General features: G+C 45.5%; 1 protein-coding gene across 1 annotated transcript; it reads right to left on the bottom strand.

Moving 5' to 3' along the window:
* Nucleotides 1–1,049: 1,049 nt before the first annotated feature.
* Nucleotides 1,050–16,794, bottom strand: gpr171 (G protein-coupled receptor 171). Its single transcript, XM_034078988.2, has 6 exons — nucleotides 16,673–16,794; nucleotides 13,185–13,427; nucleotides 13,066–13,070; nucleotides 8,485–8,694; nucleotides 5,786–5,914; nucleotides 1,050–2,061 (listed from the first exon to the last, which is right to left on the bottom strand). Exons 2-6 carry the CDS (start codon nucleotides 13,336–13,338, stop codon nucleotides 1,519–1,521), a joined length of 1,041 nt encoding a protein of 346 aa, XP_033934879.1. The 5' UTR covers nucleotides 13,339–13,427; nucleotides 16,673–16,794; the 3' UTR covers nucleotides 1,050–1,518.
* Between the last annotated feature and the right edge of the window lie 8,957 nt (nucleotides 16,795–25,751).

The following is a 25,751-nucleotide window of genomic DNA, read 5'->3' on the forward strand; positions in this document are numbered from 1 at the left end:
TAATCTACAATAAAATCTTGTTTAAAATTGTGTTACGATGTCTAAAGTTACTGATAAGTCACATGTTTCCTGCCTGGCCGTGCCCGTGTATCATTACCCTCTCTCGTCTGGGCGCTATGCACAGCGCCCAGACGAGAGAGCCGCAAGTGCAGCAGAAGCCAACTGTTGCTACACTATGCCGCCGAAACATGATTTCAGCCAATCAGCGTCGTCAAATCTGATGGTCACAGGGCGCCTACGTCAGCGCCCGGTGCAATCTGTGAGTTGTTTGGACTCGTATCCAAGGAGACAAAACAGGAAGCTGTCATACAATCTGGAAGCTATCATTAGCAGCTATTAGGAAAACTCCTTTTTTGACATAAAAATGGAATTATGGATAATCAATAATCAATGATTAACCTTCAGCCGAGTTGTTCTCGTTTTTGATCAGAACAACAGCAAAAGGTATCTCCGTGTTTTGCTACCTAACGCTACATCGTGTGATGTCTGTATTTGCTTCGCCTGTCGCGAGTTCTGATCGCTCAGTGATGACACTTATATTTCTATAATCTTGTTTGTGCATATCCGATAAGTATATCGATTGATTAGACGCTGCTTGTGAGACTTGTGTTTTGTTTCGGTAAACATGGTTCATATCATCAGTTCGCTGAGTTTCTTCCCGTTAAATGTGTAGGACAGATGAATAGTTTATTACATTTTAAGAAGCCCTGAGACACAGAATCGTGAGAAAAAAACGGGGGGGGGGGGGAAGCCCCTTAACAGGTTAAATGGGAATTAAATCATTTTAAGTAATTTGAGTGTTCCCAAAGCCCCGGTGTTCTGCAGTTTGTGTGGGCCGACTCATATATATATATATATATATATATATATATTCTTTATACTGTAGAAACCAGGACAAGGTGTTTGGACGTTTTGGAAGATTCATAGCCACACTGAAGATTATGGAGGTATTGATCAGTCTTCTCATATTTATAAGCCTCAATTTGTTGTGTTCAAAACAGCACCAACTTTGAAAATAAAACTCTAAAAATAAAACATTGTGACCACTGGAAGGTTTTAAAACAGACATAGTAGCATAGCAACTTTCAAATATGAGCTTTCTAAATGTGAGTATCAGTCGATGATCTCCATGTAGTACCAGCAATAAAGGACACACTAATTATCAGCTTCATTTAAATAAAAGCAGTTGATTTATGAAGTGTAAAGTATAAGTAGTAAAAATGCAGTACAGTACAGTAAATATGTGGTGCATGAAGTACATTTTAAGTAAAAGTTGTAATACATCAGTGTATCACATCAGAGAGCTGTGATATATATTGATGAAAAACATTATAATAGGGGACCTTTAAATCATGTGCTTTGGTGAGTACAGTACAAACTGAAATATAAAAACTGCAGCCAGACTTGGTGCCACCATTCGAGAGTCAATACTTTACAAAGACTCCTTTATGGGAACATTTAGGCACCGCAATATAAAAATATGATCAAATATATCGTCTACAAAGATTATGTTTTAAGTCAAATCAAAGTAGATTGAAGATCTTGCTCGACTGCAGCCTTTCCCTCTGCAGCCTCTTCTTCTGCAGCCTTTCCCTCTTCCTCTTCCTCGCTCCTCTTCTTCCTCCAGCAGGGCATCATGTTGCGTAGCGTCTGTCTGAAAGGCTCATGGAGGTAATAGAAGATGAGCGGGTCGAAGCAGAGATGCAGGATGCTCAGCAGCAGCGTGGCCTCCTTCCCCAGGAACAGCTTCCTCCTGACGCTGCACTCAGTGATGACTTTAGTCTGCGTCAGAGTGTACGGAGCTCGCACCACGTGGTACGGAACGAAGCCCACGATGTACGCCAACGCCACGGCCGTCACGCTGACCGCCGCCCGCCGGGCATCTGCCCTCAGCAGGGGGTCTCTGCGGTTGCCAAGGAGCCTCCGGAGAGCCAGGAAGCTGGAGAGCAGCACGGAGAACGAGGCGTTCAGGAACAGCGCCGTGCAGAGGACCACGGTCAACGCGTGCCAGTGGAGGCTGGTGCCCTTCTTCAGAGACGCACAGCTGAGGAAACGCTGCTCCTAAACACACAGAGAAGCATTAGTCATAGTTACAAGGGTGCAGGAAAGAGTCCTGAAACCCTGATATGAGTTAGCATTTGTAGCATTTCCTGTCTCCATGGTGTGGACGTTATCCTGAAATAAGATCTGAAGTTAACACAAGCTGAAGAAATGTTAACGATTTGTTCTACATTATTAAATAAGTAAGTAAATACCCTACTGGTGAATTTAAAAATTGCGGTTGCCAACAAGTGTCTAAATGAGACGACTAAACGTCATCACGCCCAACATTAGCCGCCTTTAGCTTAGCGGTGGTGACGTGAAGTCATGTGACCGTGCTGAAGTTCCTTTATATCCCAACATTAGCAAACTTTAGCTTAGCGGTGGGGACGTGAAGTCATGTGACCGTGCTGAAGTTCCTTTATATCCCAACATTAGCAAACTTTAGCTTAGCGGTGGTGACGTGAAGTCATGTGACCGTGCTGAAGTTCCTTTATAGCCCAACATTAGCCTCTTTTAGCTTAGCGGTGGTGACGTGAAGTCATGTGACCGTGCTGTAGTTCCTCTATAGCCCAACATTAGCCGCCTTTAGCTTAGCGGTGGTGACGTGAAGTCATGTGACCGTGCTGAAGTTCCTTTATAGCCCAACATTAGCCACCTTTAGCTTAGCGGTGGTGACGTGAAGTCATGTGACCCTGCTGTAGTTCCTTTATAGCCCATCATTAGCCTCCTTTAGCTTAGCGGTGGTGACGTGAAGTCATGTGACCCTGCTGTAGTTCCTTTATAGCCCATCATTAGCCACTTTTAGCATAGCGGTGGTGACGTGAAGTCATGTGACCGTGCTGTAGTTCCTTTATATCCCAACATTAGCCACTTTTAGCATAGCGGTGGTGACGTGAAGTCATGTGACCGTGCTGTAGTTCCTCTATAGCCCAACATTAGCCGCCTTTAGCTTAGCGGTGGTGACGTGAAGTCATGTGACCGTGCTGTAGTTCCTTTATAGCCCAACATTAGCCTCTTTTAGCTTAGCGGTGGTGACGTGAAGTCATGTGACCGTGCTGTAGTTCCTCTATAGCCCAACATTAGCCGCCTTTAGCTTAGCGGTGGTGACGTGAAGTCATGTGACCGTGCTGAAGTTCCTTTATAGCCCAACATTAGCCACCTTTAGCTTAGCGGTGGTGACGTGAAGTCATGTGACCGTGCTGTAGTTCCTTTATATCCCAACATTAGCCACTTTTAGCATAGCGGTGGTGACGTGAAGTCATGTGACCGTGCTGTAGTTCCTCTATAGCCCAACATTAGCCGCCTTTAGCTTAGCGGTGGTGACGTGAAGTCATGTGACCGTGCTGTAGTTCCTCTATAGCCCAACATTAGCCGCCTTTAGCTTAGCGGTGGTGACGTGAAGTCATGTGACCGTGCTGTAGTTCCTCTATAGCCCAACATTAGCCGCCTTTAGCTTAGCGGTGGTGACGTGAAGTCATGTGACCGTGCTGAAGTTCCTTTATAGCCCAACATTAGCCACCTTTAGCTTAGCGGTGGTGACGTGAAGTCATGTGACCGTGCTGAAGTTCCTTTATAGCCCAACATTAGCCACCTTTAGCTTAGCGGTGGTGACGTGAAGTCATGTGACCGTGCTGTAGTTCCTTTATAGCCTAACATTAGCCTCCTTTAGCTTAGCGGTGGTGACGTGAAGTCATGTGACCGTGCTGTAGTTCCTTTATAGCCCAACATTAGCCACCTTTAGCTTAGCGGTGGTGACGTGAAGTCATGTGACCGTGCTGTAGTTCCTTTATAGCCTAACATTAGCCTCCTTTAGCTTAGCGGTGGTGACGTGAAGTCATGTGACCGTGCTGTAGTTCCTTTATAGCCCAACATTAGCCTCCTTTAGCTTAGCGGTGGTGGTGACGTGAAGTCATGTGACCGTGCTGTAGTTCCTTTATAGCCCAACATTAGCCACCTTTAGCTTAGCGGTGGTGACGTGAAGTCATGTGACCGTGCTGTAGTTCCTTTATAGCCTAACATTAGCCTCCTTTAGCTTAGCGGTGGTGACGTGAAGTCATGTGACCGTACTGTAGTTCCTTTATAGCCCAACATTAGCCTCCTTTAGCTTAGCGGTGGTGGTGACGTGAAGTCATGTGACCGTGCTGTAGTTCCTTTATAGCCCAACATTAGCCACCTTTAGCTTAGCGGTGGTGACGTGAAGTCATGTGACCGTGCTGTAGTTCCTTTATAGCCCAACATTAGCCACCTTTAGCTTAGCGGTGGTGACGTGAAGTCATGTGACCGTGCTGTAGTTCCTTTATAGCCCAACATTAGCCACCTTTAGCTTAGCGGTGGTGACGTGAAGTCATGTGACCGTGCTGTAGTTCCTTTATAGCCCAACATTAGCCTCCTTTATCTTAGCGGTGGTGACGTGAAGTCATGTGACCGTGCTGTAGTTCCTTTATAGCCCAACATTAGCCTCCTTTATCTTAGCGGTGGTGACGTGAAGTCATGTGACCGTGCTGTAGTTCCTTTATAGCCCAACATTAGCCGCCTTTAGCTTTCCGGTGGTGACGTGAAGTCATGTGACCGTGCTGTAGTTCCTTTATAGCCCAACATTAGCCTCCTTTAGCTTAGCGGTGGTGACGTGAAGTCATGTGACCGTGCTGTAGTTCCCGTATAGCCCAACATTAGCCACCTTTAGCTTAGCGGTGGTGACGTGAAGTCATGTGACCGTGCTGCGGTTCCTTTATAGCCCAACGTTAGCAAACTTTAGCTTAGCGGTGGTGACGTGAAGTCATGTGACCGTGCTGTAGTTCCCTTATATCCCAACATTAGCCTCTTTTAGCTTAGCGGTGGTGACGTGAAGTCATGTGACCGTGCTGTAGTTCCTTTATAGCCCAACATTAGCCACCTTTAGCTTAGCGATGGTGACGTGAAGTCATGTGACCGTGCTGAAGTTCCTTTATAGCCCAACATTAGCCGCCTTTAGCTTAGCGATGGTGACGTGAAGTCATGTGACCGTGCTGTAGTTCCTTTATAGCCCAACATTAGCCACCTTTAGCTTAGCGGTGGTGACGTGAAGTCATGTGACCGTGCTGTAGTTCCCGTATAGCCCAACATTAGCCACCTTTAGCTTAGCGGTGGTGACGTGAAGTCATGTGACCGTGCTGCGGTTCCTTTATAGCCCAACGTTAGCAAACTTTAGCTTAGCGGTGGTGACGTGAAGTCATGTGACCGTGCTGTAGTTCCCTTATATCCCAACATTAGCCTCTTTTAGCTTAGCGGTGGTGACGTGAAGTCATGTGACCGTGCTGTAGTTCCTTTATAGCCCAACATTAGCCACCTTTAGCTTAGCGATGGTGACGTGAAGTCATGTGACCGTGCTGAAGTTCCTTTATAGCCCAACATTAGCCACCTTTAGCTTAGCGGTGGTGACGTGAAGTCATGTGACCGTGCTGTAGTTCCCTTATATCCCAACATTAGCCTCTTTTAGCTTAGCGGTGGTGACGTGAAGTCATGTGACCGTGCTGTAGTTCCTTTATAGCCCAACATTAGCCACCTTTAGCTTAGCGATGGTGACGTGAAGTCATGTGACCGTGCTGAAGTTCCTTTATAGCCCAACATTAGCCACCTTTAGCTTAGCGGTGGTGACGTGAAGTCATGTGACCGTGCTGAAGTTCCTCTATAGCCCAACATTCGTGTTTCTTTGCAGCAGTAGCAGGAGCAGCTGTAGCTAATGCAGTTTTTGCAGCAGTGTTACCTGAACGTGCTGAATGGGCAGAGCCATGTTTGGCACCATGATGAGGAGCAGCAGCATCCAGACCACCACAGACAGCAGCCAGGAGAAGCCCACCTCCTGCAGCCGCATGGAGCACAGCGAGGTGGAGTCCTGAGGGGGGGGAGACCATCAGATAGCATTGTTATGAGCCGTCAGAAAAATCAACGCGCATCCACATTAATGATCAGATATCGCAGTTTATTTATAGAAAAACTGACAGAATACTAAACAAAACTCTAAACTCTTAAACAAAAGATTCAAAGCCATACATCTTGGGTACATTTTCTCACCCAGAATTCTATCGTGCGGTTAATGAATAATTTGCCTTCTACCCATTGTGAGCACCTGTCGACCTTGAGAGCCTTGAAAGGTGCCTTTATAAATAACATGTATTATTATTATTAGTGAGTTAATTGAAATGCATTCGGCTCTTTGTTGTGGAACTAAAGGCAGCAAAATGCGTACATGAAGCGCTACGTCCTGAACGCAAGAAATCTTCCCCTCGTGGGGGCGGGCTCATGTGATTGGCTTAGACTGGAGGAGACATCCGATTGGCTATAGATAGAAAAATCGTATGAATCGGCTGAGCGTCAGGGGAGTCTCAAAAAACCCACACACGAATGCAGAGCGATCCGTGCACAGGAAGCGGGTTGTGTTGCAGGTGCAGGGGATTTAAAACACACATGTAAAACTTTTTTCTGTATTTGGATTTTATTTACATGAATATGAAACGGAACACATTTGTGTGTGCTTTGAAACACACAAGTGTGGATCCTTCAGTGTGCACGTGTGTATTATGAGACTGTTCTGAGCCCATACATATGGCCTTCATCAGTGACCGGTCCACCCAGGATCTGACCACACGGTGGCAGCCATAATGAGAAACAAATGAAAGAGCATTCTGCGTTAAATGTGTTCATACTGTTTGAAATAATGACTGTCGGCAGTGTGAACATCTTTGTTACATCTTTTGTCAAAGGGATGTGAGATCTGCAGACTGGCGGCCATTGAGAGTTTGTTTCTGTGGTTTTACAAAGACTTTACATATTTGGCGCTGGTTTTAAATCTGCAAAGGCCTCTCACCTCGATGTGATGGCAGCATGTATCAGCTGTGTCCCCGTGTCCCGTGGTAATACGGCTAATGTGTTTATTTATTATTTGTGGGGCAATTTCAATTTATGTTATTTATCTTTTTTTCAAGATTGAAATGAAGCTCAGCGCAAGTTCTTTCAGGAAGACGGGGTGTGATACATTCACTATATATATACAACCAGCTCATCACAGGCATTCTTTTTAACCTATCACATGTCACCTCATTCTCCAGCAGCCAATCAGCGAGCTGCAGCCACACTATAACATGGTTCTCCTCTCTCCTGCAGTCAGCTGTGACTTCAGGTGTTCATGCACCTCATCATACAGTATGGCATGTGTCATACATGTTCAAACTAAATGGATTCTCTCCTGATTGAAACATCGTGTGTTTAAATAAACAACTGCAGTTCAAAATAAAAAGTGAATTTCCTAATATTGTTGTTGTGGAATCAATTAATTTCTTTCTTTAAAGGCAAAAACATGAAAAAGTTAAGAGAAAAAAAACGATTGAATACAATATATTTGGAGCAACTTAATTTATAAATGGTTGTCAACTTAAAGACGTGTGTTCACGATGAGGGTAATTAAGTGCATACAACTTAACATTCCTTTTAAATCATGCGGTAAAACTCGTAGGAACAACTTAATCTTCAACTTCAAAACTTGTGTTTATGCTCCAACTATGAAGTGAGTGGTAATTGAAACACCTCTGACTGCAGAGGAACAGCCTTCTCCCCTAACTCAAATAACTTTGTTGCTTTAAGACAATTTCATTAGAAGTCGTCTTAACTCAATAAACATCGATGCAAACTGTTGCGTTGGTTTTCTTTGTTGAGCCGAGGCCTCTGTTTGAGAGTGTAGGAGAGGATATTGCCTGAAATGGAACATGCTTATGCAGCGCCGCCGGCCAGCAGCTGCATCCACCGAGCTGCACGGCTGCGCTGCGTATCGCATTGAGGAGATTGGACACATTTCTTGTAACCATGAATTGTCATTAGATAACCATCGAGGGTTCTCCTAGGGTTTCCTGTGATTGAGTAACTGATGTGAAGGACCCACATTCATAGGTGCCTCTCTCTTAGCCTGCTTTAAGTGACAGAGGAGCTCTTGCACTTGTTAGTTGTCCCTAGACTGAAGTACAGCTGCATTGCTGTGACTGATGCAGATCTGCGCCTCAGTGATACCGGCAGGTAGCAGTCGGTGATGAGGAAGGCGAGGAAGGCGATGGAGGCGTACAGGCTGGTGTTAGTGCCACAGTAGCTCTTGAACTACTTGTGAATAGATTTTAAAATATAATCTGTTTTGTTATAACTGGATGCAGATGTGTTGAATCAGTCTTACCTCCGTGAGAGGACGTGGACGCTCAACATCTGCTCTTCTGCTGAAAGCACTCTTTTACCCAGGCTTTAGTACCATAGTATCTCTTTAAAACGTTTAAAGACTTAAACATTGAGGCTGTATTGTTATAACTGGATGTAGACGTGTTGCTTCTCTAGTACATAAACTAAGAAAGGACCATGAGATGACATTTGACTCTTGTACACTAACAGGGAGACAGAGAAACATCATCAAGAGACGTCTTATGTTACCTGCAGGTAGCAGTCGGTGATGATGAAGGCGAGGAAGGCGATGGAGGCGTACAGGCTGATGTAGAGCGTGACGGCGCTGGCCTGGCAGTGAAACACCTTCAGGCTCCACGGGGCTGCCCCCCCGTCCTTCAGGATCTTAAAGGGGAGGGCGAGGAGCAGCAGGAGGTCGGAGAGCAGCAGGTTCAGAAGATACACACTGAGGCTGCGCCGCTGCACACACACACACACACACACACACACACACACACACACACACACCTTTAAATACACAACCACACAAAGGGCAACTCGGGGATTATAAGCAGAGATGTTGATGTTGAAGCTCAAACCGGTGACAAGTGAGATTTTTCAAACAATTATAAACCAGCGCTTTTCTGAAAAGTACAAATTATTTTCAGCCAGGAGCCGAAAAGAAGGCAATAAAAACACTTCGGTTTTTCTGGAGGTGGCAGCTTCCGCCGGCGTGCGCTCGCTGTTACGATTGAAAAAAGACTCGGGACTCAAATGAACAACACTGCGCTGACTTTGAGGATAAAAAGCTGAGAACTCGAGGATCAGAAAATGCTAAATGGACCGACCGCAGACTTAGCATCACGAGACAAGATGAAGTGGAACAAAGGGAGACGTAGACTGTATATTTACACAAGGTAAGACAAGAGGAAGTGAAGTGATCTGAAACGAGGAATAAAACAGGAAGTTGCATGGCATAGCAGGCGAGCGGGGAGGACGTACCAGGAAGGAAGCTGCCGGTCCCTCGACACAAAGCAACGGGATTTCTCCAGGGTTTAGGAACAGCTGGAATAACGTCTGTGGAAACGAACCTGTTTGATGAACGCACGTTTCGTTCAGCCGGATAATCTCCACGTGTCTACTTTCATAACGTTCTAATCATAACTCTAACGTCCAGAAGCTAAATGCTAACGTGATGCTACAAAGGAGCTACAGCGAGTCCAGCCGCACGACTTCAACGTCACGCCGACTTCAGATCCAGATTCAAACACAGACTCTAGATGGAACGAGTTGAAGCGTCTGTCTGAACACTCTGCAGGAGGCAGGGACTGGCTTTCAAGCAGAACAGGAACTAGCTCAGAGGAGTGTTCACGTGTTCGGCGTAATGACGTAACACGGCCTCCACGACTTCTGTAGTCCTGTTCAGCCGCTCGGTAACGACCATCGTTTCTCAGACACGTTAACTCTTCAGAAATCACCAGCTGATGGATTAATGTCGTAGAACAAAACGTGATCCGTCTCTTCAACGCGTCTCAACCTCAGACCTTAGTTCACTTTCCTAAACCCTACGGAGAGATCCCATTGGCTCTGAGACGAGAGCCAATGGAGCTTCTCATTACTCTTTGTAACCTCTCCCTCAGCACGAACACAATTCCTAAAGTGTGGAAGTCAGCGTTTGTCCTGCCTCTACTGAAAGGAGGGGAGGCCACCTTATTGAATAACTATAGGCCATCTCTAAGTGGTCAGTTCTGGCTCAGGCTCTTGAACGCTCAGTGAGTGAACAGGTAAAGGTGTTTTATGTACACATGACATCCTGTCTGAACATCAGTCAGGCTTCAGAAAGCAGCGCAGCACCATCACTGCCACGATGAACGTGTGAACGATGTGGAGAGTATCTTAGACCAGTGGTTCCCAAACGGTGTGCCGTGAGGCAAGTCCGGGTGTGCCGTGGGATTTTGTGACAACCATACGTTATTATTGCAATATACAACTACACAGAAATAATTATTATTTATTTACTATATCAGTACTTTGTAGGTTTATATGTACGTAATCTGCGCGACTTGCGCGTCCACATCTCCGCGTGCAGTGCTGCATAAACATGGCTGAGTCAGCGATAACTCTCGAGGGGTGGAGGTATGCCCATTATTTTGAGTTCATCCGAAGAATAGACAGGAAGTGACGGTGAGGTGCAAACTGTGTCCAGGCCAGAAGCTGTTATCCACTGCTGTGAACACCACGTCAAACCTCAACACGCACCTGCAAAGAACACATGCTAAGGTGGAGCTACCGCACACGCCATTTGTTGTTTGTTTATATCACAGTCTGTTCTTCTTCTCTGTCTTCCGGTTGTTGCCTGTTTTGAATGACGAATACACACTCCCGCCGCCTGCTGGTAAGGAGAGTTATTGTACGTGCTCGGCTGAAGTCTTTGCGGTGTCTGGTTCCAGTGCAACACATGGCCAACACGCAGGAGAACACGCCGACGCAACAGCGTGAGCAGAGATAGACTGCGCAAAATATACAGATAGCAGGAGACAGAGGACAGCCACGGTCAGATAGCAGGAGACAGAGGACAGCCACAGTCAGATAGCAGGCGACAGAGGACAGCCACGGGTCAGATAGCAGGAGACAGAGGACAGCCACGGTCAGATAGCAGGAGACAGAGGACAGCCACGGTCAGATAGCAGGAGACAGAGGACAGCCACGGTCAGATAGCAGGAGACAGAGGACAGCCACGGTCAGATAGCAGGAGACAGAGGACAGCCACGGTCAGATAGCAGGAGACAGAGGACAGCCACGGTCAGATAGCAGGAGACAGAGGACAGCCACGGTCAGATAGGAAAACATTCAGGATCTGGATCAGTCGTCTTATGCGACAATGGAAACTGAACTAAAGAGAACATTTGAAACTTTAGCAGTCTGCGTGATCTGCCTGCAGGGAGGGGTGGGCCGGCCCTGCGACTAAAGTAACGAGTAAAGTAACGAGTTACTTTATGTAGAGAGTAACGAAGTAGTGTAATATATTACTTTTTTTTAAAGTAATATGTAATATATTACTTTTTTTTTAGTAACGACCCCATCTCTGCTGAAATGTTACATTTATAATTTGTAGTTCAGGACCGTGGACAATGCAGCTTCCTTGCATTGACAGTTCTCTGTGCTGAGTTTCCTTTGTCTCATGTTTAATGTTGTGACCTGTCTGGTTTAAATGAGTGTGTTGCTGCTTTGATGAAGCCTAATTTGATAACGTTTCAAATTAATTTCTGAAATATTTCGTTAATAAATATTTCATGAGTAATATAGTTGTCTTTGTCACATTTTATTTGGCATTAGTAAATAATTATGCACATGTACAGATATTTTACATGATGAGTGATAACACGTGTTATAAGGGCTGTTTTGCACAATAGGTGAGCCTTGAGATTTGTACTTGTCCTTTGGTGTGCCTTGGGCACAACAAGTTTGGGAACCACTGTCTTAGATAATAAGCAGAGTTGAGCAGCTCTGTTTGTTGACCTGTCCAAAGCGTTTGACACGTCGATCATCGCATTTTAAAGCAGAGGCTAGCCAGTATTGGCATATCCAGCCGTGCAGTGGGTGGTTTGTGAACTACCTCTCTGAAAGGTCCCATGTGTTCACTTTGATGGGCTGTCTTCTGAGTGGTTTAAACATTTCTAATGGTGTACCACAAGGTTCTGTTTTAGGACCACTTTTATTCTCCATATATATTAACAGCGTAGGTGAAAATGTGGATGAAGCTACTTTACATGTCTATGCGGATGATACCGTGATGTTCTGTGCAGGTCCCTCATTCAGGAGGCTGGTGTTAAATTACAGGCTGTTTTTAACACTATTCAGACTCAGCTCTCTGAACTAAAGCTTCTTCTAGATGTGGATCAAACCAAGGTAATGCTCTTTTCTAAAGCTAAAAAGACACCAGAGCCTGTTTTAGATATTGTAACTACGCAAGGAATAACACTTGAAGTGGTTGCCTGTTACAAACACCTTGGTATCTGGCTTGATGATTGTCTCTCTTTTAAACTTCATGTCAATAACCCGGTTAAAAAGCTGAGGGTGAGGCTAGGGTTCTTCTACAGGAACAAGTCCTGTTTCTCGCTTGAGGCCAGGAAAAGGCTCTGTGACCTTTGACCTGTGCTGGACTATGGGGATCTGGTCTATATGAATGCACCTGCCAATTGCCTGGTCCAGTTAGATGCTGCGTATCACAGCGCTCTGAGATGTGTGACTGACTGTAAAGCATTAACCCATCACTGTACCCTGTATGCAAGGGCTGGTCTGCTTCACTAACTGTACGGAGGCTCAGTCACTGGTACATCTTATATACAAAGCCATGCTAGGGAAACTTCCATCTTATATCTGCTCCCTGATCTCACGGAGAATTGTAAGTGGCTACTGCCTGAGATCGAATGCTGTGGTTTTATTAAATGTGCCAACTGCTAGGACTGTCTGAGGGAAGCAGCTTTTAGATGCAGCTCCTCTGTCTTGGAACAGTCTGCACATTAAATGGAAACTGAACAATCTGGTGCCACTAAATGTTTTTAAAGCTCGGTTGGATGCTAGTCAATCAGAAGCTGTTGGTACCTGCACATGTGGATAGTTATGTAAATGATGCTGGATGATGTCTTTTTGTTGTTCTGTTGATGCTTTTATGTTTCATGTGGAACGACTTGAGCAGGTCTCCCTTGAAAAAAAGAGATCAATGATCTGGTTTGAAATTAAATGAAACGAGGGAACAGGAAGTGGTGAAATGCTAACTCACTTCCTGGTTTTAGGACTCGTCACTGCACCACTCTATAAATTAACTTAACTTAATTGTCCGGACACCACGCTCGCTTCTCACTGGAATCCATTGGCGCTGGAGCTACAAGGGTCTTCCTGTAAGTTCATCTGATCTCATGTCAGGCCTCTGTTCTCCTTTCCATGACCATTCCTAAGTGTACCTTGACTCTGCGGCCTGCGGATGAAGATCCACACTGACAGCACGTTTCCAGGCACGCTGATGATGAAGACGAGGGTGTAGAGGACGGTGAAGGGTCCCATCTGGTCGTTCACGATGCATTGTTCTCCTCCATCACTGGAGTTGGAGGAAGGAGGCACCATCGCCTGCAGCCCAGACACACCCAGAGCTCAGGGTTTATGATTAAAGCTGAGGAAGACGTTGGGGTTTCAGGTGGAAGACAAGGAGAGGCCTGTGTGAAGAAAGCATACTTTAAAGAGCTTGAACAACTTTGACCTAATTGGGTTTCTTAATCTAAATTGGTTTCTACATTAACATTAGTTTTTTCCTGATGTAGAATCCGACAGTAGTGCATTGAACCTGCATTCCCTCTAATATCCAGCAGGGGGCCTCTGATTGTGTAGAAGTCTATACAGAAATGACCATACTTCTCACTTGATTTATTACTTAAACAATTACCTGCCGAGTTCATGGTTTTGATCTGCAGTTTCAAGTCTTCTGCAATACAGCCTGATGTTCATTAAACTAATTTTAAAATGTTTACTGAGGGAATAAATCAAGTTAGAAATCTGCGAATGTTCTCATTGACTTCTACACATTTTGATGTATCTTAATAACCAGTCGCCCCCCTGCTGGGTGTTGGAGAGAATGCAGGTTTAAGTCACTTCTACATTGGCTGTGAACAAAACAGGAACTGAGGTGCGTTGGATTAGTTTAGCGTGGGAGCTGACATGCAGACAGCAGGCGGGAGGAGACAGACACAAATGCAAATCTGTGGTCACATAAGAAACTTCTGCTGCGACAGGAAGTAGTGAATCAGGAAACGTTGACTCATTCAACCAGAACATAAATCACCATAATAGCGCCACATCTGCTTTCTTAGAGGGCGGTAGATTTACTGTGAAATATATATTTGCATAGCCTATGTACAGTGATGTACTTGAACGCGTTCAATGAACGATCGTTCATGAACGCGTTCATATTTTGGGCGAACGTGAACTGAACGTAGTGTATTTCCGCTAGATGAACGTAATTGAGAACGCGTTCATTCTCAGCGCTGTATAACGGCGTTCAAAAGTGCGTTCATTCTCAGCACTGTATTATAACGGCGTTCAAAAGTGTGCCAGATTTCATATGCCTTTCAGCCGAAAACCCAGTTAAACACACACCGTAAACAGGCTTCAAAATAATGCGGAAAACCACCCAATTTGGCAACAGCAAGCTGCCTGTGACGCGTACGCGCCTGTCACCCCTGGCTGTCGCACTCAAATATAAATATACTAAATATATCAGACTCCTCACAACAAACAATGTGGAACCGCGAAACCGGCGAGCATTGAATGAATGAATGAATGAATTAGTATGGACGAAGCCGAGAGCAGCTGCAGCGGCACTCGCTCAGAGTGTCAGACTCTACGGCAGGGGTGGGGAACCTCCGGCCTCCGGGCCGTATACGGCCCGCGAGACAATTTGGTACGGCCCTCGAGGTAATGTATAAACACACGCAAAAAATAAAAAAATGAAAGAAATCTAGACCGCAAAATAATTAAACAAGCAAGTGCCTGTTTTTCCTGGCCAAGATCAGGGTCCTTGAACACAACACGAGCTGAACGTGTCATCACGTGGTATATGTCTCGACTGACAGGGGTGCAGTTCTGACGGAGAGCACCAGAACGCCACTCCAGCACTTCAGAAATGGCAGAAAGTCCATACACATGCCGCAGTTTCTGCGTGTCTGTGTCTTTAGTTGAAAGCCCAGTGGCGATCTGCTCATCTGTCATACAGTCAATAACTGTGTTGTTATCATTAGCATCTGGTTAGCTAGCTATGCTAACGAATATAAGAAGCTTTGTCTACAACCAGTGAGGTAAAGGCACATCTTTATATGATCATTATAGTTATAAAAAAAATAAGAGAATAAAGTAAACAGGTATAAAATACTATATGACAGTTATTAATAAAGAAGAATACAGTTTGAAAGGGGAGTGATTTGTCAAATATCCATAAATTAAAAGAAAATCTGCTTACAGTTGTGTTTGGGTGTTGAGAGATGTGTCCATAGATCTCCTAATGTTGCTCTCAAAGTGCACCAGATTGATGCTTTTAACTTCAACATTTAAAAAAATCTTCCCAGGGGAGCATGCCCCCCGGATCCCCCTAGAGGAGGTTAGGTCCCCCCCCCACTTAAATCATGTTCACATGGATAGGAAACTAAATACATTTGCACACATCTTGTGTCCATATCTTTCTGTTTTGGTGGTCACGCCACACCCTGCACGTGCATGCATACGCGAGTCATGGTGAGATATCTGGATTAAGAGGTTGCTTTTTCTTTGCACAGAATGAAATGAATGGGCTGTGATTTTAGTTTTTTTTGCAGAGGTCAATAACTTGTACGGCCCTCTGAGGATATTGTAAAAATTGAAATGGCCCATTAACATCGTACAGGAGACAAATAATAGCTCGCAGCAACGTATTGAAAAAATAACTATGAACTATAAATTAGTTCATTTTTGAAACCATGAACTTTAGTTCAACATTTTGAATTATGAACTATGAACTGAACTAGTTCATTTTAAAATGTGTGAACTGTGAACTGAACTAGTTCATGTAGAAAGTGAACTTTCCCAACACTGCCTATGTATATATAAGTGTATCAACTTCATTGTATCATCAAGCCTTTTTAGGACATTTAACATTAATACAAGTTGCAGTAAATGCAATTCAAGAACTATTTTTACTGTGTAGTTCCTGGAGATGTTTCAGAGTCCCCCTTAAACACCCTGCGAATATCGGCTATGCTAATGAAAACAAACCACTTAGCAACAGGATAGCATGAGGCTCCAGCGGGACAGGCACCGGACAGGCAGATAGATTTAGTGCACAGTTTCTAAATGTCAACAGGACAGACTTTACCGCAGTAAACATACTAATACTTCCATATCTGTACGATTAAAAGTATTTATCACGTTTTATCATCAGAAAAGTATTGTTAGTGTATATCATGTATTAGACATGCTTTTTGTAAACTCTGGATTTTATTGGCTAAAGTTGAACATTAAGGATTCATCTAATGATTTATTTTTTTGTTTAAAATGTAAAGCAGCTTCAATCAGCACTAAAGTCGCCAGGTTTAATCTGCGGGACGAAATATTTGTTTGCTTTTAATATTTGTAAAGAATCTCATAAGGTTTCAGTTTGAGATGTTTACATTTAAAGGGAAAGGTAATTCCCAAAGTGCATTTGAGCCAGAAACCTCCAATCATCTTGAGATATGATGATGTGTGCCAGAGTGACCTGAAGTTAAAATATCAATGTTGAGAAAGCAGATTTTAAAATGTAAAGTTTGAAGACGCTTAGGATGAATTCAGTGAGTAACACTTCTTCTTATCTTAGTCGTGAGTGTGACGGAGGAACCAGCATCCGGTCTGATATTCAACAAGCTTACACTGAAATAAAGCCTGAATGAGCATTTACCTTCAGGCGTCCCCTCACAGGTCCTCAGACCACGTGTTGACCCACTGAGTCAGGTCTTCAGGGTGCGTTTGATTCAAGGCTTTGGTGCAGATCTCGAGGAAGCTGTAGATGATGTGTGGTTGTTTTCCTGTTTCTGACTCTGCAAACACACAAGCCCCCGCCCCCTGCATCAACCACACACACACCACACACACACACCACACACACACACACACACACACACACACACACGCACACACACACACACACACACGTACTTGTGTGACGTTGTTTGGTTACTGAAAGCATGTTTATCATGTGTTGGAATGAGGGGGAAAGAGGACTCTGTTTATTCAGCATGTTGTTAATAAACTATGACTGAAAGGAGAATGACACCCTTTTCTCGTGCCACCTTACACGTGTCAGACATGGCAAGGCTCCTAATTAATGCAGAATAACTTCTTATTTATTATCAAAAGGCAGTATGTATGAGGTCATTGGGGGAGCAATGCCCTAAATGAGTGCTTTCTAATGATGGATAAATAGCTTTATGGACGTGCTGACACTCGACTAGATGAAGGCTCACACCAGGCCCGGTTCTACGGGGGTGCATAAGGGTACATTGCCCCCTCAGTTGAGTCGTTATGCACCCTCATTTGAAAAATGAAAAGTGAAAAAAAAAAAATTTAAAAGTGAAAAATATTATATATATAATAATAATAATAGTAGTAATAATAAGAAGAATAATAAGAAGAAGAATTTATTTGAAATAAAATAAATTGGAATTGTGGTTAAATAACATTGCTGCATTTATTTGGTCAATTTAAACGTTAAGTAACGTTATTATGTCAGGTGCGTGTGACCTGTGCCGCTGCGCGTTCGTCATCTGCAAGGTTCTTACAAAGCTATCAGTGTCAGTGATGGACATCAGAAAATGGTTAAAACAACCAGCCCTAATCGCCAGCAGTAACACTGCATCTACTGCAGGTAATAACAGTTCAGATCATGGGGACATTACGTTACCCGCGGCCACTGTCATGGACACTAACGCCCGACTCGCCGGCTTTGCCCGCCTCGCCCACAGAGGCGGAGCAGCCGCAGCCGTCTTTGTTGCCCCAAACACCGCCACCCCTCAGCGGCCCGCAAGTGCCAGAGGACCTCGGCAAAACAGAGCCTGCCCAGGTATATTTAAAAAAAGTGCCCAACTCGCCTGTAGGCTACTCATTTTGCAGCTCATGGTTTCAAAACAGAGATTGTCTGGAATATATGCCTTCACCACAACTGGCTGCAACAACTGGCGCCATGCTCTTGTACGTGATGAGGGACTGGGAAGGCATGAATCAAGCAAAGAGCACTTAGATCCATAGATCTCTTCATTTTGCTCTCAAAGTGCACCAGATTGCTGCTTTTAACTTCAATATTTAAAAAAAAGTCTTCCCGGGGGAGCATGCCCCGGACCCCCCTAGAGGAGGTGAGGACCCTCCTAGAGGAGATGAGGACCCCCTAGAGGGTGTTAGGTCCACTCCCCACTTATAAAAATAGCACTTTACTACTGCACCCTCTCTAATCTCAGATGCACCCTGAGTCATTTTGTTCTGGAACCGGGCCTGGCTCACACGTAGACCTTAATAAAAGGTGTTTTCCAAAAGGTGCACACAGCAGGATTAAAGCGATTAATAAAGTCAGTTTCAGAATGATTATTGACGCAGAGGGGGAACTTTCAAAGCAGAGATGTATTAAACTTGAGTTCCCGCGTGGGGAGTGAGGGGAAACAAAGCACCCGCGTGTGAGACACAGCACGACATCAAGAGATTAACAAACAAGTAAAAGGTCAATAAAACTACAAATGCCAACATGTTTTTTAATAAATGCAACGAATAACCACGACAGATGGTGTAGCGGCCAACAGCATATAGAACTAAAACAGATAACTGAACAGCCGCTGAGGCACGAGCTAGCGGATCTTACGCAGGGCGATGATCCAGGTCCAGACAAGATTCTCCGTTGTGCTTTTTATTCCTATAACAAAATACAACAGGTTTCCTATATCTCGTTCCTTAAGCCTTTCCCTCGTGTAGCTTGAAACACCCTGGTAACAAACCGTTTGCCTCCTCGTGCTCTGGCTCCCACCTCCACCTGTCTCCAATATATACCATTACACCAGGTGCTCTAACCACCCGGTGCCCAAAACATGCCTTCAAAATAAAAGCATAGAAACTACTTTAACTTATGACGCTAAGAATGCATATATAAATAATAATAATAATAAACACTATAAACAGCAAGAAAATACATGTTAAACTATTAAATAATATAAAGGGATATATAGCTCCAACAGATGGTGAAGTGAAAAGCCAGGTTTCTATACAACACTAACATAAATAAAGGTCCTTTCTAGCCCGGTTAATAACTCATCATCTTGCTCAAACTAAAACTTTGTAACATGATATCTTTTTTTGAAATATAAAAGGTCAAACAACACACGACTTCTTCTTCACATATGTAGAGGAGACTTCAGGGCTGTGAGCAGACTGCCGCGCAGGCGCCTCGGCACTGTTCGGATCTCTGAGAAGATAAACAAGAAGACGGTTTTCACGTGAAAAGCCGGAGGGACTAGCCTCTGTTGTAACATCGACACGGAAACCACGTCTTAGAGACCTCTTGTCAATGCGACTCTGAGATGACTGACGAGCAGGTCTCAAACCGTGGCTCTGGTTTATGACCTGCATCGTCCCCAGAAGGCATCGAACAGCCGCTCTGTGTCTTTACAAAGGAGCCGCTGAGCCCTTTCCCTCAGCCGAGCGTATGTTTGAGAAACAGAGAGCGAAGAAGACACACGGCATCTACTGCAGTCTGTCCGTCCTGGGAGAGGGATCCCTCCTCTGCTGCTCTCCCTGAGGGTCTGAGGACAGAGGCTCTGAGGACAGAGGGTCTAAGGACAGAGGGTCTGAGGACAGAGGGTCTGAGGACAGAGGGTCTAAGGACAGAGGGTCTGAGGACAGAGGGTCTAAGGACAGAGGGTCTGAGGACAGAGGGTCTGAGGACAGAGGGTCTGAGGACAGAGGGTCTAAGGACAGAGGGTCTGAGGACAGCGGGTCTAAGGACAGAGGGTCTGAGGACAGAGGGTCTGAGGACAGAGGGTCTAAGGACAGAGGGTCTGAGGACAGAGGGTCTGAGGACAGAGGATCTGAGGACAGAGGGTCTGAGGACAGAGGATCTGAGGACAGAGGGTCTAAGGACAGAGGGTCTGAGGACAGAGGATCTGAGGACAGAGGGTCTAAGGACAGAGGGTCTGAGGACAGAGGGTCTAAGGACAGAGGGTCTAAGGACAGAGGGTCTGAGGACAGAGGGTCTAAGGACAGAGGGTCTGAGGACAGAGGGTCTAAGGACAGAGGGTCTGAGGACAGAGGGTCTAAGGACAGAGGGTCTAAGGACAGAGGATCTGAGGACAGAGGGTCTAAGGACAGAGGGTCTGAGGACAGAGGGTCTGAGGACAGAGGGTCTAAGGACAGAGGGTCTAAGGACAGAGCATTTTCTAGTGATATGTCATGTTTCTGTGCGCTTTGACTTTATACAAAAACTAATACTTTTGAGCATTGTCTTTGTCTCTTTTGTCCCGCATTGATTGTGCCCCTCTCATTAAATAACTGCCCCCCCCCCCCCCAAGTGAAATCTGTTAGTCTGTGTAAATAACATTTTAACTACTGAAACAATTTATGTTTTTAAAAGAAACACCAATAATTTAGTTAATGTTAGTTATTTACTTTTTGTGCGCTTGGCATAACTGTTGTGTCTCGTCAAAATGACTCCCTGTCCTCGTGTGGCTGCCCTCGTGTGGCTGCCCTCGTGTGGCTGCCCTCGTGTGGCTGTCCTCGTGTGGCTGTCCTCGTGTGGCTGCCCTCGTGTGGCTGTCCTCGTGTGGCTGCCCTCGTGTGGCTGTCCTCGTGTGGCTGCCCTCGTGTGGCTGCCCTCGTGTGGCTGTCCTCGTGTGGCTGTCCTCGTGTGGCTGCCCTCGTGTGGCTGCCCTCGTGTGGCTGCCCTCGTGTGGCTGCCCTCGTGTGGCTGTCCTCGTGTGGCTGTCCTGCCCTCGTGTGGCTGCCCTCGTGTGGCTGTCCTCGTGTGGCTGTCCTCGTGTGGCTGTCCTCGTGTGGCTGCCCTCGTGTGGCTGCCCTCGTGTGGCTGTCCTCGTGTGGCTGCCCTCGTGTGGCTGTCCTCGTGTGGCTGCCCTCGTGTGGCTGTCCTCGTGTGGCTGTCCTCGTGTGGCTGCCCTCGCCAGCCCCGGATTGGTTCCACCTGTTCCCAGTTACCTCGTGTTTAAATTCTCCATGTCCCCTTGTCTCGTGCCAGTTCGTCTCGTCCTGTCTTCGTGTCAGTCGCCAGCGTACCAGCGTTTATCCTCTCGTTTCCTGTTCCTCGTTCAGAGTGACTTTCTGTTGATACTTTTGAAAAACGTATCTCTTATAATTTTCTGATAGTTAGTTTAAATCCTTACACTGAGTGCATTTCTGTTGATACTTGTTGATAGCTTCCTTCTTTTGTATTTTTCAAGAGCGTTGATCCTTGTTTTTGGCTTTGTTTAAATAAAGTATTTGTCTCATACTTTAACACTAAGTCTCCTGGAGTCGTGCATTTGAGTCCTACCTTGTGTTTGAAGTTTGTGACAATAACACTGCCTTTGTGTCTTTTGTCCCGCATTGAGTCCATTGAGGCCCATCTCACTAAATAAAATGACCCCACCAGTGAAATCGATCTAGAACCACCACTGAGTGTTTCCACGGCAGCGGGTAGCTCGCTTTAAGCGTGCCGAGCCGTGCGGGGCCCGTTTTTGGTTGCGTTTCCACTTGGCCTAGTTTTGGCCTGGGGTTACTTTTTCACCTTTTTTCTGGCCCGATTAAATCGTGGTTCTAGGGCAGGAACAACCAGGCTGAGTCGGGCTGAGTATGCTGAACTAGAGAGAGAATCGCTGGCCAGGGGGCTACAACTACAACAAGATGAACATATTGGACCGTGATTAAATTGTAATACACGTTTCTAAATGATGCCGAAGTAACAACACACTGATACCGGTTAGTAAAAACCATGAATTAATGCTTTGAGTCTGCAGACAGACGGCAGAGAAACACCTTTTAAAATGCGTGTTTTCTGAATGGAGATCGGCTAAGCTAACGCTATATATGCTCCGACCGTCCACACTCACAACAACGGCCTCCAGACATAAATAAAGCAGCGACTGTATTCTCCATGACACAGGCAGTCTGTGGTTTGGACTTGTTTCACTTGTGTCTAGTTTCTGAACAGATATGAGGAGCTGTGAGCTCTGAGGGCTAACGGCTGTGTTGTTTTAATGGGGCTCTCGTTGAAGATGACGTCACGGCTCCCCCTACACTGCGTTACTATAGTAACTACCCCAGTTCATAAACTGTAATGGAAGCGCAGCATTAGAGTGAGCCGGGCCTAATAAGGCCAAACCAAACCGAGCGAGGCCTGCAGTGGAAACGCGCCATTAGTGGGTGTAAGCCAGTGGTTCCCAAACGGTGTGCCGTGAGGCAAGTCCGGGTGTGCCGTGGGATTTTGTGACAACCATACGTTATCATTGCAATATACAACTACACAACAATAATTATTATTTAATTTACTATATCAGTACTTTGTAGGTTTATATGTACGTAATCTGCGCGACTTGCGCGTCCACATCTCCACGTGCAGTGCTGCATAAACATGGCTGAGTCAGCGATAACTCTCGAGGGGTGGAGGTATGCCCGTTATTTTGAGTTTGTCCGAAGAATAGACAGGAAGTGACGGTGAGGTGCAAACTGTGTCCAGGCCAGAAGCTGTTATCCACCGCTGTAAACACCACGTCAAACCTCAACACGCACCTGCAAAGAACACATGCTGAGGTGGAGCTACCGCACACGCCATCTGTTGTTTGTTTATATCACAGTCTGTTCTTCTTCTCTGTTTTCCGGTTGTTGCCTGTTTTGAATGACAAATACACACTACCGCCGCCTGCTGGTAAGGAGAGTTATTGCCAGTCACGCATGCGCAGTTCGTACGTGCTCGGCGAGTAAAGTAACGAGTTACTTTATGTAGATAGTAACGAAGTAGTATAATATATAACTTTTTTTTAGTAACGACCCCATCTCTGGAGTTGGCGTTCTCTACTCTGATTTACATGAAGAGCAGCAGGAGGCCACGGCTCTCTGTTGAACAGGCCTTGCGAGTGGCCCTCTCCTCAGTGCCACCAAGGATGACAACATTCTACGCGCCCCGACAGGCACATGTATCTCACTCATTTGTAAGGCGGCACAAATATTTACAATAGCACATGTTTCAATGCTGATTACTGAAATGTTACATTTATAATTTGTAGTTCAGGACCATGGACTGCAGCTTCCTTGCATTGACAGTTCTCTGGGCTGAGTTTCCTTTGCCTCTTTTTTATTGTGTGACCTGTCTGGTTTAAATGAGTGTGAGCTGCTTTGATGAAGCCTAATTTGATAACGTTTCAAATTAATTTGTAATATAGTTGTCTTTGTCACATTTTATTTGGCATTAGTAAATAATTATGCACATTTACAGATATTTTACATGATATGAGTGATAACATAACATAACATTACATTACATTACATTTAGCTGAGGCTTTTATCCAAAGCAATAAGTGCATTCGACCAGGAAGACACAACCTTGAAGAAAACAGAATCATAAAGTACATCAGGCTTCATAGAGCCAAGCATTTCAAGTGCTACTCAACTGGCTTTAGATAAGCCAGTCCTTTATTAGTATATAAGTGGTCTGATAGTAATTCTATCGCTCGAGGTGGAGTCGAAGGAGATGAGTTTCAGTCTGGAAGGTGTGTGAGCTTTCTGCCGTCCTGATGTCAATGGGAGCTCATTCCACCATCTTGGAGCCAGGACAGCAAAAGATAAGAGCATCGATAAGTGAGTGATAAGGGCTGTTTTGCACAACAGGTGTGCCTTGAGATGTGTACTTGTCCTTTGGTGCCTTGGGCCTTTTGGGAACCCCTGGTGAAAGCTACAGCACGCTGTTCTGCCTGGTGCTGGTTGTGAGCGACGTCTTCCTGTTGAATCTGCTGCTCCTCCTCCCGGTGTTTTCTCCTCTGGGCGGGGCCTGAGTCAGGGTGAACGCCCTCTTCAGGTTCAGCCGCGCCCTGAAGGCCTTGCAGAAGATGAAGTAGATGAGCGGATCCAAGCAGACGTTGAGCACCGACAGCAGGACGGTCACCTCCTTCAGGTAGAAGAAGGTCTGGCTCCAGGAGCAGCGCTTCCTCAGGAAGGCGTAGGGAAGACGCACGAGGTGGTACGGGACGAAGCAGACGCAGAACACGCTCACCAGAACCAGCATGTTTCTGCGAGACTTAGCCAGCTTCTTGGAGCTGGAGGCAGAGATGGCAAAAGCACACACATCCTTTACTCAAGTAGAAGTACATACTCGTGTTTAAAAATGGTGAAAGTAGAAGTACTGACAAAACGTCTTTACTCAAGTGAAACTAAAGAGGCTTTGAAGTGTACTTAAGTGAAAAGTACTATAACTAGCAGCTGTTTTAAAGAGTACCTGACCTCCCTTTATATTAATAGAACAATAATGTCATCGTTAGCTAATGAATGTTTCCATGCTGAACAACGGCAACAACCTGAGAGTAGCATGCTAACAAGGTATCAACTGCAGCTGTGAACATGACAGGATGTGTGATGACCCAGAAGAGCATCAGGACTGCTTGAGGCAGATGATAGCTATGTGATGAACATGATGACTCAGCCTCTATGGAGAGAGACATCAAGCATGCTCATTTCTGACGTGGAGCTAATCTGAAGTAAACATTGAATACTGCTTTCTGTTCCTCCATCTTGAGACTGTGTGACTGCCTCTCTTGATATCAGCATGTGAAGGACACTGCTCAGGAACTAGTCTCTGTATGTGATGACTCCCTCTCTTGGATATCAGCATGTGAAGGACACTGCTCAGGAACTAGTCTCTGTATGTGATGACTCCCTCTCTTGGATATCAGCATGTGAAGGACACTGCTCAGGAACTAGTCTCTGTATGTGATGACTCCCTCTCTTGGATATCAGCATGTGAAGGACACTGCTCAGGAACTAGTCTCTGTATGTGATGACTCCCTCTCTTGGATATCAGCATGTGAAGGACACTGCTCAGGAACTAGTCTCTGTATGTGATGACTCCCTCTCTTGGATATCAGCATGTGAAGGACACTGCTCAGGAACTAGTCTCTGTATGTGATGACTCCCTCTCTTGGATATCAGCATGTGAAGGACACTGCTCAGGAACTAGTCTCTGTATGTGATGACTCCCTCTCTTGGATATCAGCATGTGAAGGACACTGCTCATGAACTAGTCTCTGTATGTGATGACTCCTTCCTTCAGAGAGGATCCCAGACACATGGATCAGAGGCTGTTTGTACTCCACTACTTCCCACTTCTACCTGGAGGACGCCGGCTGTCTCTTCTGCGCCTCAGACAAACGGCGGGAGGTGCTGTGGTAGAAGAAGACCAGCGAGACGAGGACGAGCAGGAAGACCACCACGGAGCAGGAGTGGATGACCTTGTAGACGGTGCTGAGCAGTTGGCCGTGCAGGGCGTCGCAGCTCCGGCTCAGAGGGGCGGGGGACGAGGGTTCCCGGCTGAGGAGAGAGAGGGTGGCGTAGGCGATCACCGTGGCCAGGAGGAAGAGCCAGGTGAGCGTGGAGACGATGCGGGCGGCGCGCACCGTCTGAAGGATGTGGGTTCCTAACGGGTGGACGATCTTCAGATACCTGGAGACACGAGATGAATCTTTCACAAAACATCCTCACGTAAAACCAACAATGTAGAGTGCAGCAACACGTCTTAAAGGATGCTTGCTTCGTTCTTGTCCACGACACTTATAAATACACTTTAATACAACACTTTACAACTGGTAGAATATGAAGCGTTTCATTGTTGGCAGTTTGTGTTTTTAATGCAGTTTTGAACATTTGACAGATTAATTCTCTCAAAGTTACTGAAAGATACACTTTTATGGATACAAGCTAAAAACTAGAAAATGAAGTATTTTGCGTGGGTACATTTTCGTTAAGAA

The sequence above is a fragment of the Pseudochaenichthys georgianus genome, unplaced genomic scaffold (genome assembly GCF_902827115.2).
Source record: "Pseudochaenichthys georgianus unplaced genomic scaffold, fPseGeo1.2 scaffold_525_arrow_ctg1, whole genome shotgun sequence".
Classification (NCBI taxonomy): Eukaryota; Metazoa; Chordata; class Actinopteri; order Perciformes; family Channichthyidae; genus Pseudochaenichthys; species Pseudochaenichthys georgianus.

Bases quoted from the DNA above. Each gene is read 5' to 3' on its own strand.
- gpr171 (XM_034078988.2), bottom strand. From the start codon at position 13,338: ATGGTGCCTCCTTCCTCCAACTCCAGTGATGGAGGAGAACAATGCATC. The intron at 5,915-8,484 runs GTAACATAAGAC...CCCCCCCCTCAG, and splicing joins TCACCGACTGCTACCTGCAG to GACTCCACCTCGCTGTGCTC. The intron at 2,062-5,785 runs GTAACACTGCTG...CTGTGTGTTTAG, and splicing joins TGCCCATTCAGCACGTTCAG to GAGCAGCGTTTCCTCAGCTG.